The sequence below is a fragment of the Carassius auratus genome, chromosome 42 (genome assembly GCF_003368295.1).
Source record: "Carassius auratus strain Wakin chromosome 42, ASM336829v1, whole genome shotgun sequence".
Lineage (NCBI taxonomy): Eukaryota > Metazoa > Chordata > Actinopteri > Cypriniformes > Cyprinidae > Carassius > Carassius auratus.
In genome coordinates, this window is record NC_039284.1 from 7,047,277 (window position 1) to 7,066,959 (window position 19,683).

Genomic DNA, 19,683 nt, shown 5'->3' on the forward strand with positions numbered 1-19,683 from the left:
AAAAAAAAAATTCATTGCATGACTCAAACGAATCAATTTTTACATAGAATCGAGCCGTTACAGCGAGTACAGATTCGCTAAAATGATTCACTAAGATGACTTCAAAACCGTAGACATATGTCTTTGTTCAAATCATTTTAGGCTAGTTCAAAGCAGTGACTTGATTTCGTATCAGAACCGAAAAGATTTCCCCGAGCTAAATGGTAAGAAGGAACTGCATCAAAAATGGCGATTCACGTTCTAATTAATAATTTACAGGTTTATTACCCTATCTCTTCCTAAGTAACATCTCTCTCGCTAACGATGTGTGCCTCTGTCTTCAAAGAAACGCCTTTCAAGAAACGCGCACTCCCATTGGTCCATCATTAGACAGGTCTAAACCAATTAGATTTCCTGCATTATAGGGGAGTATTTGTCTTAAGCGCATGATTGGCTGTTTGAAAACAATGTCCCGCCCATTCTTAAAGGCACAGAAGCAAAATCGGATCGTCTGCAGGGCGCAGGTCTCGGCGCACGTCCTCTGGCGGGGGTTGGATGCACATCAGGGGGAAAATACAACACATAAACCTACGAATTCTATCATGGCAGCGACATTAATGCGTTCCCTTGTAAAGAAGAGGGTAAGAAACACAAATACATCGCGTTTTACAGTCATAGACGTAGTATGAGTTTGACGTTATGTCATGTTGTCAAAGTATCAACTTCACAGCCAAACACCACGAGCAGATACTTCGCTGCACACGAGTTATCATCAAAGCAACTATATATAATACACTATAAAAATAGTATACAATATGTTGTAGGAATTGCGAGGAGTTTGTAGCCTAATCACCTTAATTATAGTGCCTCTGCTCTTATCATTTTGCAACAGTTTTTGTCAAGTTCAAAGTGCCACTAAGTGTCACCACACTCTTAGAAAGCATTGGACTTCATGCACGAATACATTTTTTGCAACAAATGAGTCCTATATGCATTCAGAAAAGGAGCTTTTCTTTATCTAAAGAGATTTTTTTTCATGTGTACCTTGATCAAAAGCTATATCTCCCATTAATTTTCTCTCTATGTTGATTATGAACCAAGGTAAACGTAAGTGCACAGCAGTTTTACATGAGGTTTAATATACTGACTGACATCTATTGAAATGATCTGGCCAGACACAATAATGGAGATCATTTAATATTGTACCTGTGTCTGCAGGTCCCTCTTCAGAAGGGACACATGTGCTACTCCTCTGTGGTAAGTTCATCAGGTATTGGAGAACAAGTTTTGTGCCAAAAGAAATGTGAAAAACATTGTACTCTTAAAAGCACTTTTAAGTGATTATGAGAATCAAGCAGACAATGATCTTTGTATAAATATTGCTTGTATATCCAGTTGTTCTAGGTCGTCAACTGATTTTAAATATCATTCCTTAAGCATTTAACCTGTACACAACCACACACATGAACCTTGCACTAGACTACATGACTTCGATCCGGCAGTGAGCAGAGAAATCAATCTTTTATTCTAGACTTTTGGCTCCGTTTCATAAAAGGAATAACACTAATGTTGTCTTTGTAAAGACTGGAATACACTACACAACACATGTTTTAAAACACTAGGCATCAAACACTTGCAGACCTCGATTCATCCAGACTGCAAATCAGGTTAAAAAAAATCTGGAGAAAAGTGAGGTATTCTTCTTGTAAAATGCAAACTATCATCTCATCAGTCACTTGGAAAAGTTTTTATTGTTATAATTGTTAATGAGTTTTTTATGTTTGCCGTTTACATTCATGTTACACAATTGTCTCTGTCCTTTCTCAGTCCACCGCCAAGTTGTTCATTGATGGAAAGTTTGTAGAATCCAAGAGTCCAGAATGGTTGGACATTCACAATCCTGTAAGTTCACACCGTACTAACAGACATCAGTTTAACAGTTTAACACACAGCAGTTTAACAGATTACAGGAACTGACCACAGATAGGCCAAGTTAAACCGATTAGATTAATGTGGTTTAGGCACATGTGATTTGTGCTAATACACCTGACTAGAAAACACACAACACCTCCTTCGTTAAACAATCATTGAGTATATACAACAGCTTCATTTATTGTTGGTTCTTTAAAAATTATGCTTATTGATCATTTAGTTAACAATGTGCAAAAGGAGCGATTGAGAAAACATTAACTAGTGTCTAGAGCTTTACTGTAATCTGCTTTGCACAGTAGATGCCGTCATAATTGTTTGTTTCTTTGCTCTATTCACTTTCTATATTTAAGAAAGTCTGGTTAATATCACATTAGAGTGGTTTAAAAGCAGTATGTGTTTTCGGTACAGAAAAGGTGGACATTTAAGTTGCTTTGGCGTACATTTTAAGATACATTTTTTTTTTGTGTGTTTTGGTTGTTATATGCAGGTGAATCGTTTGTGCTTTGTTTTTATGTTTAGTTAATGTAACCGCAAGTAAATATAACCATTGTCAGCAATCAGATTTGTTTTTTTGTTTTTACAAGTGATCTACTGTATCAGTTCTTTGCAGATTCAAGGCTACAAACCATTAGCATGTACAGTATGTAATGCATATAATGACTATGCTGTCCCCAGGCCACCAACGAGGTCATTGGTCGAGTGCCAAAGGCCACACACGAGGAGATGTTGGCCGCTGTGGACTCATGCTCACGGGCGTACCACACCTGGTCCGAAACGTCCATCCTGGCCCGCCAGCAGATCTTCCTTCGTTATCAGCAGCTCATTAAAGACAATATAGTAAGTTACTGCTGCACATCCTCAGATCATTTGTTTTGCTTTTTTGATTCATCTTTCAATCAACACCTTATTTTAGGGTAGAAATGAGCATAATTTAGGTCTGATTTGACTAGATCCTGTTCTACACATTTCTTGTGCTCGTTAAATATGGATACTAACTGTAACAGGTGGATCTTCAGTTTAAGGGTTTTCACTGGGATTTCATGGCAATGAAAAAACCTTCACGTTTGGAAATATTTCAAGAAGCTGTGGGAACCCTGTTTTCAGTAATTATACAAACGGTTATTGACAGTGTTTATTAATTGTCCTTTATTGATTCGTAATGTGAATAGTTAAATGGTAGAGCTAGGGCTACTAAGGCTTCTTACCTTTTTTTTTTTTTTCGTAGTTTATAAAAAAAATTGCAGTTGTGATCAAAAATTCATTTTTGAAGTTATTGTTTGGTAAAATAATAATTATTTATTATTCATTTTTTATTATTTTGATTATTATGCATATTATTTTATAATTGTCATCATTACATTTACATTTCTGTTGTAATACCGTAATACTATTTCACTGTCAAGTAATAAAACCAAGAACTGAAGACAACAACATAATAGTATTCTTAAAATACAACTGTAAATTACCATATACTTTTTTTTTATGCTGAAAAACAGCTGGGAGACCTTAACCTTCTCAGGTTTGTAAACACTTATAAAACACATGCAACCCAAACTCAGAGCAGATGCAGAGATGGAGTTCATGTGGAGCAGTTACTGCTGACTAAGCCACTCTGAAACACTGGATCATGAGCATATTTATTGAAATAAATTCCAACGATTTTGATGAATATACTATGCCATACTGCAGTTATGGTTTTATGTTGATTAATCGTTCTGCCCCACTTCCTGCTAATTGTAAATGTGATTTGATTTGTTGCAGAAAGAGCTGGCAAAGCTGATAACCCTGGAGCAGGGAAAAACCCTGGCTGATGCTGAGGGCGACGTGTTCAGAGGACTGCGTGAGTCTCACTCTTGAGACAGTTCTGTAGCTATATTGAGGGCAGTTAGTAACATGTTAGTTAATTACTGAATGTAGTAGTTATTTAAGATCGTAGAGTGTAGAACATTAAACTAAATATTCTATTATTTTCAACCCAGTGACTGCAGTATTTACCAACCCATACCAGTCGATGTAATAACAACCCGCACCCGACCAAAGTTTTTTTTAAGTAGCTAGTAAATGCTCATCGTAGCGTCATTGGGCCATAGACGTAGGAACTAGGAAAAAAAACAAAAAACCACAAACAAACAAAAAACCTTAATATAATCTACTTTTGTCAAGAATTATAAAAATTCATCAATAAGCTCATAATTTGTACTAAAATAGTCTAGTCTGGCTATGTCTATTTTGATGTTTCTGCATGTTCAACAGACAGTGAGGTTCGCATTTGTTCCGAGCAGAGACTGGTTAATAACACGTAAATTACTTCTGTTTAACATTTAATTTGTAGTTTTATTGTTTGTTGAACAGTTATTCATCCAATAAAGTGTAGGCCTATGTATTTAAAAAATTGTGTATAGTAATATATAAGTTACAAAGGGTTAATTGGCATCTTTATTTCAAATGACCCGACCTACCGCGACCCGAATATCATTAAAAATATTTTTTGATTACTCGTAACCGCGGGTGACTGCAGACACACGCTCATTTTGGATCAACCCGCGCATCACTAACCCATACTGACTGCTACTACAGACAATAATTTTGACTCATACTTTAGTATGTGTAAACAAACAGGATGCATTTACAGTAAATACCCTTACAGAAGAGCACAACAAATGTGTGATAGTATCAGCTCTGTTTGTGTCCAGTTACTGTGTGTCTAGTCATGACCAACTCAAAAACATAAACCTGATAACTAATGCTTGGTATCCTTGTAACAATACCAGGAAGTGATGTTGTGATCATGAACATGCTGTTAATCATGTACATCTAGATGTTCTGCACACTGTAGGAATGATGTTGGGAACACGAAACCAGAAGTTCCCCCATCTAAAAAAATTAGTCTCAAAGGCCAATTAATACTTTATTTTTGGATTTACAATTGATTTTTTTTTTAAGTTCCCCAATTATGCAGTGTGTAATGTAGCTGTATGTGAATTAGGTTTGGGCCGCTAGACGTTGCCATCGCCAATGGCTGATAGACATCATGATGTTGAGCCGGCATCGTGACCCCCCCCCCACCCCCTTTGAAAGAACGGTCACTTTTAAGTTTACTTTCGAAATTCATGATTGCACACTGTGTATATAGCACCCCCCCTGCCTCCTTGCACTTGCCCTGCCCCCGCCGATGTTTCATTCCAGACATTGTCAGATGACAAATTTTTGGACCTCGCTTAACTCCAAAGTGAATGTAAACAATCTACCAAGTTGTAAAGCCAAACGTTTGCGACAAACACTGTAGCTTGTTCGTGTGGTTCACGTGATGTCGAGAAGACGCTGTCCTATGCTGTGAAATTAAATTTTATTTTATTTTCACTGACGAAAGATTAGTTTATTTGAACCAGCTGGCTCTACTGAATCACAATCTGTATGTAAGATAAATAATATATATTATTGTTTTCTATAGAGCGTTCAAAATATTCAACCGTACGCGCTTGACCAATCACAACAGACTGGGCCATCTGACCAATCAGAGCATAGTAGGCTCACAGAAAGAAGGGGTTTAGAGAGACTGACGCTTATAACGGCTTCAAATTAATTGTTTGAGAATCGTTGAAAAATGAGGTGATATTATATGTATATTCTATATATATATTTTTACCTTTGCACGCATGTTAACCTATTGCAGGAGTCTCCCAAAACAGGAATAACCATCTTAACGAGAGCGATGTGTGTGTGTATATACAGGTCCTTCTAAAAAATTTAGCATATTGTGATAAAAGTTCATTATTTTCCATAATGTAATGATACAAATTAAACTTTTATATATTTTAGATTCGTTGCACACCAACTGAAATATTTCAAGTCTTTTATTGCTTTAATACTGATGATTTTGGCATACAGCTCATGAAAACCCAAAATTCCTATCTCAAAAAATTAGCATATCATGAAAAGGTTCTCTAAACGAGCTATTAACCAAATCATCTGAATTAACTAATTAACTCTAAACATCTGCAAAAGATTCCTGAGGCTTTTAAAAACTCCCAGCCTGGTTCATTACTCAAAACTGCAATCATGGGTAAGACTGTCGACCTGACTGCTGTCCAGAAGGCCATCATTGACACCCTCAAGCGAGAGGGTAAGACACAGAAAGACATTTCTGAATGAATAGGCTGTTCCCAGAGTGCTGTATCAAGGCACCTCAGTGGGAAGTTTGTGGGAAGGAAAAAGTGTGGCAAAAAACGCTGCACAACGAGAAGAGGTGACCAGACCCTGAGGAAGATTGTGGAAAAGGACCGATTCCAGACCTTGGGGGACCTGCGGAAGCAGTGGACTGAGTCTGGAGTGGAAACATCCAGAGCCACCGTGCACAGGCGTGTGCAGGAAATGGGCTACAGAGAAGCAGCACTGGACTGTTGCTCAGTGGTCCAAAGTACTTTTTCCGGATGAAAGCAAATTTTGCATGTCATTCGGAAATCAAGGTGCCAGAGTCTGGAGGAAGACTGGGGAGAAGGAAATGCCAAAATGCCTGAAGTCCAGGGTCAAGTGCCCACAGTCAGTGATGGTCTGGGGTGCCATGTCAGCTGCTGGTGTTGGTCCACTGTGTTTTATCAAGGGCAGGGTCAATGCAGCTAGTTATCAGGAGATTTTGGAGCACTTCATGCTTCCATCTGCTGAAAAGCTTTATGGAGATGAAGATTTTGTTTTTCAGCACGACCTGGCACCTGCTCACAGTGCCAAAACCACTGGTAAATGGTTTACTCACCATGGTATTACTGTGCTCAATTGGCCTGCCAACTCTCCTGACCTGATCCTCATAGAGAATCTGTGGGATATTGTGAAGAGAAAGCTGAGAGACGCAAGACCCAACACTCTGGATGAGCTTAAGGCCGCTATCGAAGCATCCTGGGCCTCCATAACACCTCAGCAGTGCCACAGGCTGATTGCCTCCATGCCACGCCGCATTGAAGCAGTCATTTCTGCAAAAGGATTCCCGACCAAGTATTGAGTTCATAACTGTACATAATTATTTGAAGGTTGACCTTTTTTGTATTAAAAACACTTTTCTTTTATTGGTCGGATGAAATATGCTAATTTTTTTTAGATAGAATTTTTTTTTTTTTTTACAAAAATCATTAATGAAAAGTGACTAAGAAATGTATAATGCTTGTATTTTTTTAACTCTCTATTCAGAATCCTGAAAACAAGTAGCATGGTTTCCACATAATGAAAAATGCATTATACATAATGAAAGTGTGTTACCCTGTGACGTGTATCGGTCACAGAAGTGGGATTTGAATGTTAGGATGTACAGAGTCGATTCTTACTTTTGGGAGACAGTAACTTTATTTATCATGCAATTTTGACTTTACAAAGATTTACAAAGTAAAGATTTCTTTAGAATATCTAGCAGTCTGAATGATTCATTCATGAATGAGCCTTCAACAAAAACTATAAGCGTCACAACTGTTTTCAGCATTGTGATAATAGTAAGAAATGTTTTTTCAGCAACAAATCAGCATATTGGAATGATTCCTGAAGGATCACGTGTAATGATGCTGAAAATTCAGCTTTGCATCACAGGAATAAATTACAAATTAAAAAGTTACTTAAGTTTTTTAATTTACAGTTTTTATTTTTTATTAAGGTAGCCTTAGTGAACATACTTTTTTAAAACCTTTAAAAAAGTCTTACCAACTCCAAACTTTTGAATGGTATTGCAGCTCTTTTTCAAGCTTCACATTTCAGCTTCATTATACAGTAAGTACTGTATTCACCGTAAAGTTATTTTCTGTTCGGTTATACAGACTGAAATCAACAACATATAACGCAATTCAGATGAAGCATTATTGGCTGTTTGGGCCTAAGAAAAGTCTTTGGCCCCATAACTGTTTGCACATTTTGCTTGTGTGCCTTCCCATTATTTACTCTAGTTGTTTGTTGGTCTTGCAGAGGTGGTGGAGCACACCTGCAGTATCACATCCCTTATGCTGGGAGAGACCCTCCCCTCCATCACTAAAGACATGGACACGTACACGTACCGGCTGCCCATCGGTGTATGTGCCGGAATTGCCCCCTTCAATTTCCCTGCCATGATTCCATTGTGGATGTTCCCAATGGGCATGGTGTGTGGGAACACATATTTATTGAAGCCCTCGGAGAGAGTGCCTGGCTGTGCCATGATGCTGGCCAAACTCCTGCAGGACGCCGGCGCTCCGGATGGAACATTAAACATAATCCACGGACAGCATGATGGTATGGAAATTATGGAAGCATAAGGGATATAAATATTTTAACCACATTATGAATCGAGATTCTGTGTGCAGATAACAAAATGATTTTTTCCCCATGTGCTATTATAGCTGTGAACTTCATCTGTGACCATCCTGCCATCAAAGCCATCAGTTTCGTAGGCTCCAACCAGGCTGGCGAGTACATCTATGAGAGAGGCTCCAAAAATGGCAAAAGAGTGCAGAGCAACATGGTTGGTTCTGAAGAAGTTAATGCATTTCACAGAAAACCATATTGCATATGAAATTCGGGCTCCGTTAAGAGCAACAAAAAGTTCACCATAAAAATGAACATTTTTGTTCCAAACCCATACAATTCAGGTTAAGATTCAAGGGACTTCTGTCGCTTCATTGAAACTAATATCCAAAAAAGGTCTTAGGCTTTCATTCTCTGGGTTTGGAATGACATTAGTGTAAATTTTCATTTTTGGGTGATCTATCCCTTTATGATGTCTAAACTTCTTTAAATACGTAGTTCCATATTATTTACTTAATTCCATGGAACATGAAAGGTGAGTTTTGAAGAACATCCTGGCCACACGTTTCAACATAATGAACGCTATTGAAAAAATCTTTTTTTTTTTTTTAATTTAACAACAATGAATTTATTCCGCAAAGGTGGTACAGAAACACTTCTGAAGTGGCATTTAGGTGTCTTTACACATTATTTAATGCTGCTCAGAGGTGGCATGAATGCATTTACACAGAAAATGCACTTTTATCAGTAAAAGAGCTTTCACTGGAGCAGAAACCATCATCAGTCAATAACTGCACTGCATTAAAAAATAGGCCTTTTCAAAAAAAAAAAAAAAAATCTATAGTGTCTTTGCATCTTCTTTGAAGTTTGATACCGCTCATTCACTTTCATTATATAGAAAAGATTGGTCAGGATGTTCTTTAAAAAAGAAGAGGAGAAATTAGCTAAAATTTATGATGCTCATTTTTTTTTTTTTTGTAACATTATACAGTTGCTCAAGTCGCAAGCAACTTTTTCCCATCTATGTAGCCTGCCTACCCATGTGTATCTGTTTCTCAGCACTGCAATGGCCAGATGGTGGCAGAATTTGATTACAAATGAATCTGTGTCAATCTGGTTCATTCTTAACCTCCACAATAAGGCTGCAATTTTAGACTCAAGATTTAGGAATCTGGAGATTAGCTCTGTCCATTCTTTATAGCTTTGAGTGTTAGCATGACGGACTTAAAGATGATGAACAGCAGTGTAAGTCAAACTGTGACTTAAAATATGCACTATCATTATTCATATGCCTTGTATTTAATACAGCGTATCCCACCTCCTTTACCTCCCACTGCAGATAAACTTCATTTTCTGAAACCCCACAGCAGCTGGATCTTATTCCAATTTATTATAAATATGTTTTCAAGATGGTAAACTGAGGTCCGTCAGATTTACTTCCCCCGCTTTTACTTTGCCTATTTTCACTTATTGTACAAGAATTTGTCATTTGGTGAAAATGTGGAGCTGCTTCCTTACAATCTAATTTTCTGTTCACCAGGGGGCGAAGAATCACGGTGTGGTGATGCCTGATGCCAACAAAGAGAACACACTAAACCAGCTGGTTGGTGCTGCTTTTGGAGCAGCAGGTCAGAGATGTATGGCACTTTCCACGGCTATCCTCGTAGGAGAAGCTCGAAACTGGTTGCCTGAACTGGTCGAACGTGCAAAGGGTCTCCGTGTCAATGCAGGTACTCAAGCTTTATTGTATTGATCAGTTCTGATACTAAAGAATCCCCAGTACTGCACATTTTATGTCTCAAAAATCTGATCCTGTTTGGTTGCACTGTGTCCTAGTCAGGCGCAACACAATAAAGGCCAAAATATGTCCACACGAGTTATCGAGTTTGTTGCATGTAGCAAATGTGTCTATATGCACTTGCAAAGGTTGGCACACTCCGCTGTTTGTTAGATGGAGCAAAATAAGAAAAAAAGTTAAGTATACCAAGAGAAAAAATGACAGAAGCCATGTAACAACATTTTTAAACCAATGAGTTTTTGCTCAACATTGAATATGCCAGTTGGCTGTGGTTCTGTTGGATCCCATATAATATTTTGCTCTCATTAAAAAATAAGAAGTGTTTGTTTTAGGGTTTTTCTGCCAGTTAGGACACAGTGACACAATATTGACCAGTTCCGTTATTTGCATTTCTGGGGCTACCAAGACTAAGATGCACTGTGCTATACCAGGAAAACCTATACCTTAAATATCACAAATAGATTACTTTTCCATGACGTTCATTGAATAAAATCTCTTTTTGTCCGCAGTTCCTTTCTATGTAGAGTTTCTCCAGATTCATGCCCTTTCTTTTATCCCTCTTTTTTGGCCTTTTTGTTGACCACCCATGCCTTCGTGACCACACCTCTCCCAGAGCAACTTAAAGCATGTTCAGCTCACCCAGAGGATAGACGCACTATTTGTCTTGGTCATGCCACAAAGCAGAAGCACATTTTGTGGTATAAAGGGGACCAGAAATTAGTATGGGCCGATCAAATGTTTGAAAAAAAAAAAAAAATCTGCCGATGAAAATTGTAATTGTAATCAAAGAAGGTTAACCGCAGCTGCTATTCTGAAACCCTGTAACAGCCCTCAAAGACATACTGCCTCAGGGTATCTAAAACTGTGTGTGTGGATGTGAGTTTTTTCATATGTGTACAGTATGTGTTTGCATATCTCAGAACCAATCCCTTTGGTTACAACCCAGGAAAATGGGTAAATTAAAGGAAAGTCATCCCCTGTATTCAGCAAAAATCAACAAAACAAATGATACAGAAAGCATTTCTCCAGACTTTAGGATGCCTAAACTTTTGGTTAACCAACTAAACGGTTGTTTGGAAGAGAAACCGCTACATTTTCTCCCAGCTATCCACCAAACTCATCTACAGTACAGTAATAATTCAGCAAATTGGTGCATCTAGGTTGTGCTCTGAATTACCAACATATTTAATGAATAGCATGTTCTTTCAGAAATTGTAACATAGTGCCACGTGTGATGAAAATGAAGTGAATGAGTTTCCATTCTGACGGTTCAGACTAAAACATGTTGTAATTGCTTTGGTTTGAGTGAGTTTTGTAAAACCTCCCTAGCTTCTTAATCAGGTCTTTATCTTTCTGTTATTTCTTCGGTAAGGTGACCAGCCTGGAGCTGATGTGGGACCTCTTATCTCACCTCAGGCCAAAGAGCGAGTCAACAGTCTTATTCAGAGTGGCGTGGATGAGGGTGCCAAGGTGCTACTTGATGGCAGGAATGTGAAGGTCAAGGGTTACGAAAACGGGAACTTCGTAGGACCAACCATCGTTAGCAACGTCACGGTGAGAGCTACAATACCTACAGTGCAACTTACTCAGCCTCATGTCGTTCCAAACCTGTATGACTTTCTTCTGTGAAACACCAAAAGAAGATCATTTAAAGAATGCATCTGATTTTTTTAATCCATACAGTGAAAGCCAGTGGGGTTGTTTTGGATCCAAATGACTTGAACTAAAATGTAAAATCTTATTTTGCATTCCATAGACTTAAAGCTGCGGTAGGTAACTTTTGACGATCTAGCGGTTAATAAACAGAACTGCTTGCGTCTTGCGGAAGAACATCGTAGCCGGAACTACTTCTCTCTGTTTATGTCTATGAAGAATCACAAAGGTACTGGGTTACTCTGCCGTGGTATCCCCGAAGCAATCTGAAATAGTCTGAATATAAACACTTATTATAGGTGCACCCTAGTGATTCAGGACAAGCCAAAAACACGGTTTGGAAAATGGATTCATGGTGTACTCGCTTATTATAAACATTTTTCTACATTTTGAACACAAACAAAGTTACGGACCGCAGCTCTGATTGGTTGTTTTTTACCGGGAGCGATGGAGTTTCTGCAAATGGCAATAGGACCACTGGGAGGAGCCAGAGGAGCTTGATTTTTTCACAGATTATCTGTCTCATATTCTACTGTCAGGACATAATGACAGGTTTAATAAATATGTAAAAAATATTTTTTTACAAAAGTTACCTACTGCAGCTTTAAGAAAGTCATATGTTTGCAACAACATGGTAGTGAGTAAATCTCTTTAATTGCTTTAAGTTTGGATATGTATCATGCAAAGGCCTTGTAATGTTCTACACTTGTTGCTTGTCCTAATTTAATTTCAGCCGGACATGAAGTGCTATAAGGAGGAGATATTTGGACCCGTGTTGGTGGTCCTGGAGGCCGACAGCTTGGACGATGCCATCAGAATAGTCAATAAGAACCCATACGGCAACGGTACTGCCATCTTCACCACCAATGGTGCCGCGGCTCGTAAATACACCCATCAAGTTGATGTTGGACAGGCGAGTTTTCTTTCACTCTTTTGATACATGAACAGAGCTAGGTTTAAAATACAAATTCCCAATGCATAAAACATTCATATCTGGACCAACTTACACAGCATGTAAAAGTTGAAATTAGTGTAACTTGACACAGCATTTTAAAAACACAGCCCTCATGTGTGAGAGCAAAGGTCATGCAAATCCGTCTAGCACGTTTACATTAAAAAAAAAGCAATGGAAAAGTAGTACATCGGTATGGAGAAATGACCCCTAACAGTGTTGAAACAGTATCTGTGTGACTTGAGATGGGTACATGCAAGGGTCAGACCTTTAAGAGACCTCGGTCAGTCTACGACTGTGGAAAACTCCCTCCTTACAGACGATGTTGTTGTTCACTTATGTCGTATTAGGCACCTCTACATGTCATGTAGGCTCTGGACAAGACCCTTGAAGGTGAAGAGTTCCAGGCAGCCCTCTAGAGTAAATATTAGGACATGATGTAAATGTGTAAAATTCCCTTGGCGCCACTCTCTGACCCAAAACCAAAAAGCACAGTTTAGATACAAGTGTTGCTTCTCTGCCATATGTAATGTAAAGATGCAAAACGTATGTAAAGACAGTGTGTATATGCATGTATAATTGTTTTTTTTTTTTCCATTGGGCTTACCTTGTTTGCCACAGCTTTAAAAATGTACAGCTGTGACCAGAAAACATAGTTCATAGCAAATATGTGCCTTTTAATAAAAACAGCACTATGCATAAATATTTTGCTGGTAAAGCCCAAAGACTTAAATTAAACTCAAGAGGAATTCCTCGTAACCTGTTGATCTGGTGGTTATGCAAATGCCGCCCCCTTTTTTTACCCAGTTTGTTTGCCCGTGGCGAGCAGCTCTGCGATTCACGTGCTGGAGTACACTGCACGAGCCATGTGCTGCGCTGGCCTCCGAAGCCCCCGCACGCGAGAACCTCCTTTTGCTTTTTTTCCTCTGTCCACTCCCTCACGAGTCACCTTCGGCCAAAAGGCTCAAATTGTGCAACTGCATTTAAAAAAAAAAAAAAAAAAAAAGTTTCAACAAGGTCTGCCAGTTTCCAGCCTCACTCCACCCCCAAAAATCGAATGTTTTGTTTAGTTATTCTCTGTCTGCATTGCTTTTCTCGGCTGGTACACAAATGATTGTGGCTTTAAGTTGTGTGTCGACTGCTTCGTAAACACATTCAATAGAATGAGCTGATTGTTTCACACTTTCCATACACGGCTGAAGCCCAACAGCAGCTTGAAAAGATGTGCAAGTTTCTTCAACTTCAGACACGTTTATGGCTCAGGCTTTTATTTTTATTAGAACTAATTTCAACAGAGATGTTAACTATTGTCACATACTCACTTTGAAACTTTAAAGTATGCATGAAATGAAAATTCTGTATGCTCAATGCATAATAATTGATTATATTGTGAAAGATTCACTTAAATGTATGTTTAATTTAAATTATTTTTTTACTTTGTAAAAATGCCATCATTGGATCTTCCAGTGAAGCGGCAGACTTTATTCTGGTGATGTATACTAGACTTCTCTGCATAAAAACCCTGTCCTTTTCATACAATCAGGCTCGCATTTGGATCTGCCTCCATCCAGTAAACAATCAATAAATGAAGCAACCAGTTTGTTTCACTCACATGTGATATTATGGAAGAAAGACCTGTTCCTTCTACAGTTTCATCACTATACAAAGATCCGTCAGAAAAATATGAATTTTAAATATTAAATCTACGATAATCTAAAGAGTGTAATAATCTGGAGTCATTTTGTGCGTAGAACTTCTTCCCCCAATGTGAAATGAAATGTGATAAATCATATTTTTGTGCGTCATTTCAGGTTAAGCTGTAACGGTCAGTTTATCCAAAATATAATGTAATTGCATAGATGTAGATTACTGAAAGGAGAAGAAATTGGTCATTTTGTTTCGAAATTGTCAGTTTAGTCAAAGAATGCTATTAAACATTACGTGGTTGAGGTAAGACTCTGGAAGGACGTTTCTATACTTTCAGAAAAAAAGACAATTCTTCTACTGATAATGTGTGAAATGTGCTTAAAAAAATAAATATAATATATTTTTTTTAAAGTCCACAGGGCACATAGTTGAACAAACTCGTCTCTGAAAAAAAATAAAAATAAAAAACTAAATCTACTGTGATCATTCTCCTGCTTTTGCTTGCTGTTTCGTAAAGGTTAACACAAATTTTAAACTGTAGTTTTGTTAAACTGTCTTATTTTTGGACTTTAATTGCAACATTGACATTGAAGCGCAGAGGGCATGCTCTTCAGTACACACTGAAAAAGTTTACATTGAGTAGGGAGAATAACGTGAAGCAGTAATGTCTCTCCCACATGGTGTCTAGTGACGCGAGGAAAGCATACAGCTTTCTGCAGCAGACAAAAATGCATTTGCGTCTGACAGGTATGTGGATATCTTAACTGTCGTCAGGGTGTGAGTGTGTCAGATATGTGAGATGCAGAGAACATGACCGCTCAAGAGGCCAAACGCAGCTGTCCTCTGAGATGCCTGTTAATGCACCGCTTTTTTTTTTATAGATTGGAGTTAATGTACCGATCCCCGTCCCACTGCCCATGTTTTCATTCACCGGGTCCAGAGCCTCCTTCAGGGGTGACACCAATTTCTATGGAAAGCAAGTAAGTATTTGCCACTGGATATCAGGGTATTTTGCTGTGAAGAATATGTTTATATTAGACACTGAAACACAATAGTCTTTTAACTCTTTCCCTGCCAGCTTAATTTTTTTTTATTTTTTTTTTATTAAAATAAAATTGCCAGTCGCCATCGGCATTTATCATAAGATTTTCATGGTCCCCAGAGTTGTTTGTTGTATGAATATCTGAACATGCAATATGTCAAAAGAGCCTCTCCTTAAAAAAATAAATAAATCTAGCTTCATGCATTTTAATAAAAAATTGAATGTGGGTAAGTTTCATGCTTTTTACATAAATAAAAAGCTACATTTTGAACAAAAACATTTTGTTTTTGTAAAATAAAACGTCTCAATTTTATTCAGAATGATGATTAATAAATAGATGGAAAAGATTGCTTCCATCAACTCCTCCAAAGTTTGCACGAACCACTTCCTGGGTCGACATTTCATTTAGTAACATTAGGCAGTTTTGATTTCTATTCAGTTTAATCTTTGATCGTGTTATTTTCAGTGTTGTGCAAGTTACTTCCAAACTGTAATACATTATATATTACTTGTTACTGTCATTTAAAAGTAATTCCATACATTACAATATTACTGTCTCAGAATTGTAATGCGTTACATTATCCCTGTATTACTTTTTAGTTACTTTCAGCAGAACCAACCTTGTAAAGTTTTTCTTTGAGTACCATCAGCGTGGCGGGAGGGGTTTGGGGGGGGGGTTGTTTGTAGTAAACATTTTATGGTTTGCAGTTTAAGATACCTGTTTATTTATTTAATTATTTATTTGTTTTTATGCTATTTAAAAAAAGGGAAAATTATACTTGAAATAAAACTCCACACTTCTGTATAGGGCTGGGCGATCTGAGGAAAAATTCATATCTCTCTATTTTTTGTCTGATTTGCGGTATAAGGTAGTCTATATCTTGGTATTTTGGATTAAACAAATAAAGTGAATGTAAGCATAGGCATATATTAGGGTTAAAATCTCATTACATTGTAACATAAAATTGCAATCTAATGTGTGTGTGTGTATATATATATATATATATATATATATATATATATATATATATATATATATATATATATATTAAAGCAGAAGTTAAAGTTAAAAATGAAAATTATTAAAAAGCACAGACTGAGTAAAAAGGCTATTTTGATTACCCCATTACACTTTACAGTTAGTGCTATCATACAAATACACTTACTTATAGGTTTAAAATTCTACATGTCACATTTAATGTCCAACTATAAATATTTCAGCAAAATGTATACATTAGAATTATTGCGCTCCTGTTTCATTGAGCTCATCTGTTTGGCTGCGCTCGACTAGCGGAGAATCGCTGAAGCAAAAGCTCATGCACTTCTGACAGCAAAATGGAAATATTTCCATTGGTTTTTTAACATTTACAGATGGAGAATGATACCTGTGCAATGTAAGTTATGCATTAAGGAAAACAGCACATCTCAAACACGTCTCTTTCAGTCTCTGTCAGCCTCTGTCAGCCTCACGCAGCCTTTCTGTCAGAGCTTCTAACGGGGCGAGCGCGAGCCGCTTTGAACTGAAACTATAAACTATAGGCTGCTAGGAAAGAAACAAAACGCAGAAATTATTTAAATGCAAAACAAACACCACAAGCAGCTATTGACTGACCACGAACAGGAAATATGACTTATTTGCTTCATATTTCGATTCGTTAATGTCTTGCGGTCTTTAGTTTTTTTTTTTTTCTTCTTTTCTTAGAAAAATAAAATTATGGGTTAAAAGTGCATTGTAACGCAAATATTACTGAACATGTACCGAGTAAAATATTACTGAAAATTGATTAGTAATGCCTTACATTACTGCGTTACAGAAAAAAGTAATATGTTACTGTAATGCATTACTTTTGTAATGCGTTACTCCCAACACTGGTTATTTTACATATGCATCTTATTACATATGCGATTTCTTGCTTCTGCTGTTTCTTCATCGCGTTTTAATCCAGGGATTCAGTACTCATTCAGAAGATGTGTATTAGCGCCTCCTACTGTATAACAGTGAAAACATGGAAAGACAGAATATTCCATCAATGGCAGGGAAAGAGTTAATAATTTGGACATTGTAAATGAGGACTACAAGGGGACTACGTTCCAAAAAAATTATAAAAAATGAATTTCATTAACAGTTAGCTAGTGACAACACTTAAGTTGAACACAAATAATTTTCCAAATTGCTTATTTTGAAGGAATTTGTTTGAAACATTGCAGAGGAAAATCTGATTCATTGTAGATTTAGGCTTTAAATTGAACCATATTGAACCGAATGTTGCTAAATGCTTTGAAAAGTAGAAAACTTGTTAGGAATACTGTTTTTCCAATCAAATACGGAAATTAAGATATTCAAATCATTTATTAAATTAATATTTAAAAAAAAGTCCCAATTGACAATTAAAAAAATTGCTGTTTCAATTTTACCAAGGATCAAAACAATTTCATGTCTCCCATAAATGAACCAGCTAGTTTAAAATCAGGTCACATCTGAAGTGTGTCTATTTGGGTATAAAATTTCTTCAGCTGTAGTATGTCATAAAATAATGACTGACATGTTTTGAAGCAAGTGGTTTATTGCTCCCGCCAGCCTAAGTTTGCCAGCCACCTGCCATTTCTCATGTGATGTCATTGTCATTTTGAGAGTGTATTAAATAGATGACTAATCTTGAGTCATTGTTTAGTCTGAAGTATTTTGCTATTCTTTCCATCGCAGGGCATTCAGTTCTACACACAAATCAAAACTGTTACCGCGCAGTGGAAGGCAGAAGATGCTACACTGAAGTCCCCCGCTGTTACCATGCCAACAATGGGACGTTAAGTAATTAATACAATTTTGCCGCCAAAATCTTCAACAATACTTTTAACTACTGTACAGATTGATATTTTCAAACATACTGTCATATGTGTAGTTAAGTAATTCCAAAAATGTGATTTTTGTTCAACAAATGTAGCATGTGTTGCTTTAAACACATTTGTCAAATGGTTTGCCGTTCTTACCCTGATCTAGATGAAAGACGTTAAATATGAATGTCTATATAAATATGCAACATTTGTGAACTGTTGTTAACTAGAAGACTGCTTTGGTCTGTTTACCTCAATAAACAAGACAATGAATTTGCTCTTTTTAATGTTATCTATTGTAGGGTACATTTACACTACATTGGTGTGTTAAAAATTTAAAAGTTTTACCTTTGCGCTTTTCATGTACTGACAACAACATTGTCAAAATGATCCACAAAAATGACTTAAATGCTGTAGTATGTCAGGCCAGTAGTTGACAATAGCCGGTTTTCCATCCAAAGTTGCGAACTTAACTTGGAATATTGCGCAAAACATTCGCGAACAAGCCCCATTTCCATCCAACGAGTCAAAGAACAAAATCCGCTGGTAAGTCAGGATTTACCATCCCATAGCGCAAAATCGCATAAATGTTTTGATGCGCTTGAAGGAATTTATTCGCGAAATGCATTTCCATCTCCCATTATTCAAATTATCCCTTTTTCGCACAAGTCAAAACCACCTCAAGCAAGCATGATTCATGCATTGTTATTCGAAATTCAATGTTTCCACCACTCAATTCTGATGCGATACTTAAAAATTCACATTAAAAGCAGGGTGATAGAAACCCAGCTAATGTCACTTTGTAAAGAAACACTATGTGAACATAATATGAATGTGAATTATGGCAATGTTTTGCAAATGTGCATTTTTGTAGTTTACATGGAGACAATATATGTATGATTTGATTCTTGGGTTATAAAGAACTTATGATGTGATTCCTTAGCAACCCTGTTTGTGAGACAGCACTCTGTAGTATGCCATTAATTATGGTGAACCAGCACATAGAAAATGCAAAGCTGAGATAAATTACTCTGGATCTTCATCTTACAGCTTGACTGCACTGTCTGCTAAACAACCAACCTCAGATGGAGTAAATCTTGGAAACGCTTTGTAATTTGCATGGCGTCCTCTGGCATGCTAGTGTCTAACCCTGGATGGCTGGCACCCTTGGAAAAAGCTGACAAAGCCAAGAGATGGGCTGGTTTCTTATGTGGGCAAAGAAAAATGCAGAGACAACATAAAACGGTTTTAACTGTGGTGAGGATATACATTACCTTTTACTCCACTGGATACTAAGCGTGTGGTACATTATCCTAATCCAATATCCTAATAACTGAAGCATAAGTGACTTATGTTCAGTTACCAAAATCTAGCACAACAAAAGTTACATTTTTGTAATTTATTCCAAACATCCAACCTGACACAACAAGGTCTAGTTGTGTTTTGGACTTCACTGACTTGTTTAAAAAAAAAAAAAAATCATACAGATTTAAATTGACAAGAGGGTGAATAAACAAGTTTTAAGTGAACTATCATTCTGCAAGTAAAACTAAATCTAGGTATAAAGGGATACCACAGGGGTGTGACATACTGTAA

At 37.1% G+C, this 19,683-nt stretch overlaps 1 protein-coding gene across 1 annotated transcript; it reads left to right on the forward strand.

Moving 5' to 3' along the window:
- The first annotated feature begins 458 nt into the window (after window positions 1-458).
- Window positions 459-18,360, forward strand: LOC113060523 (methylmalonate-semialdehyde dehydrogenase [acylating], mitochondrial-like). The gene is made up of 12 exons (XM_026229500.1): window positions 459-620; window positions 1,198-1,236; window positions 1,807-1,881; window positions 2,587-2,748; window positions 3,673-3,751; window positions 7,849-8,151; window positions 8,259-8,380; window positions 9,704-9,893; window positions 11,334-11,515; window positions 12,348-12,527; window positions 15,095-15,193; window positions 17,960-18,360. The coding sequence occupies exons 1-12, from the start codon at window positions 582-584 to the stop codon at window positions 18,062-18,064; spliced, it is 1,575 nt and encodes a 524-aa protein (XP_026085285.1). The 5' UTR covers window positions 459-581; the 3' UTR covers window positions 18,065-18,360.
- The last annotated feature ends 1,323 nt before the right edge of the window (window positions 18,361-19,683 follow it).

Bases quoted from the DNA above. Each gene is read 5' to 3' on its own strand.
- LOC113060523 (XM_026229500.1), top strand. From the start codon at position 582: ATGGCAGCGACATTAATGCGTTCCCTTGTAAAGAAGAGG. The intron at 621-1,197 runs GTAAGAAACACA...CTGTGTCTGCAG, and splicing joins GTTCCCTTGTAAAGAAGAGG to GTCCCTCTTCAGAAGGGACA. The intron at 2,749-3,672 runs GTAAGTTACTGC...GATTTGTTGCAG, and splicing joins AGCTCATTAAAGACAATATA to AAAGAGCTGGCAAAGCTGAT.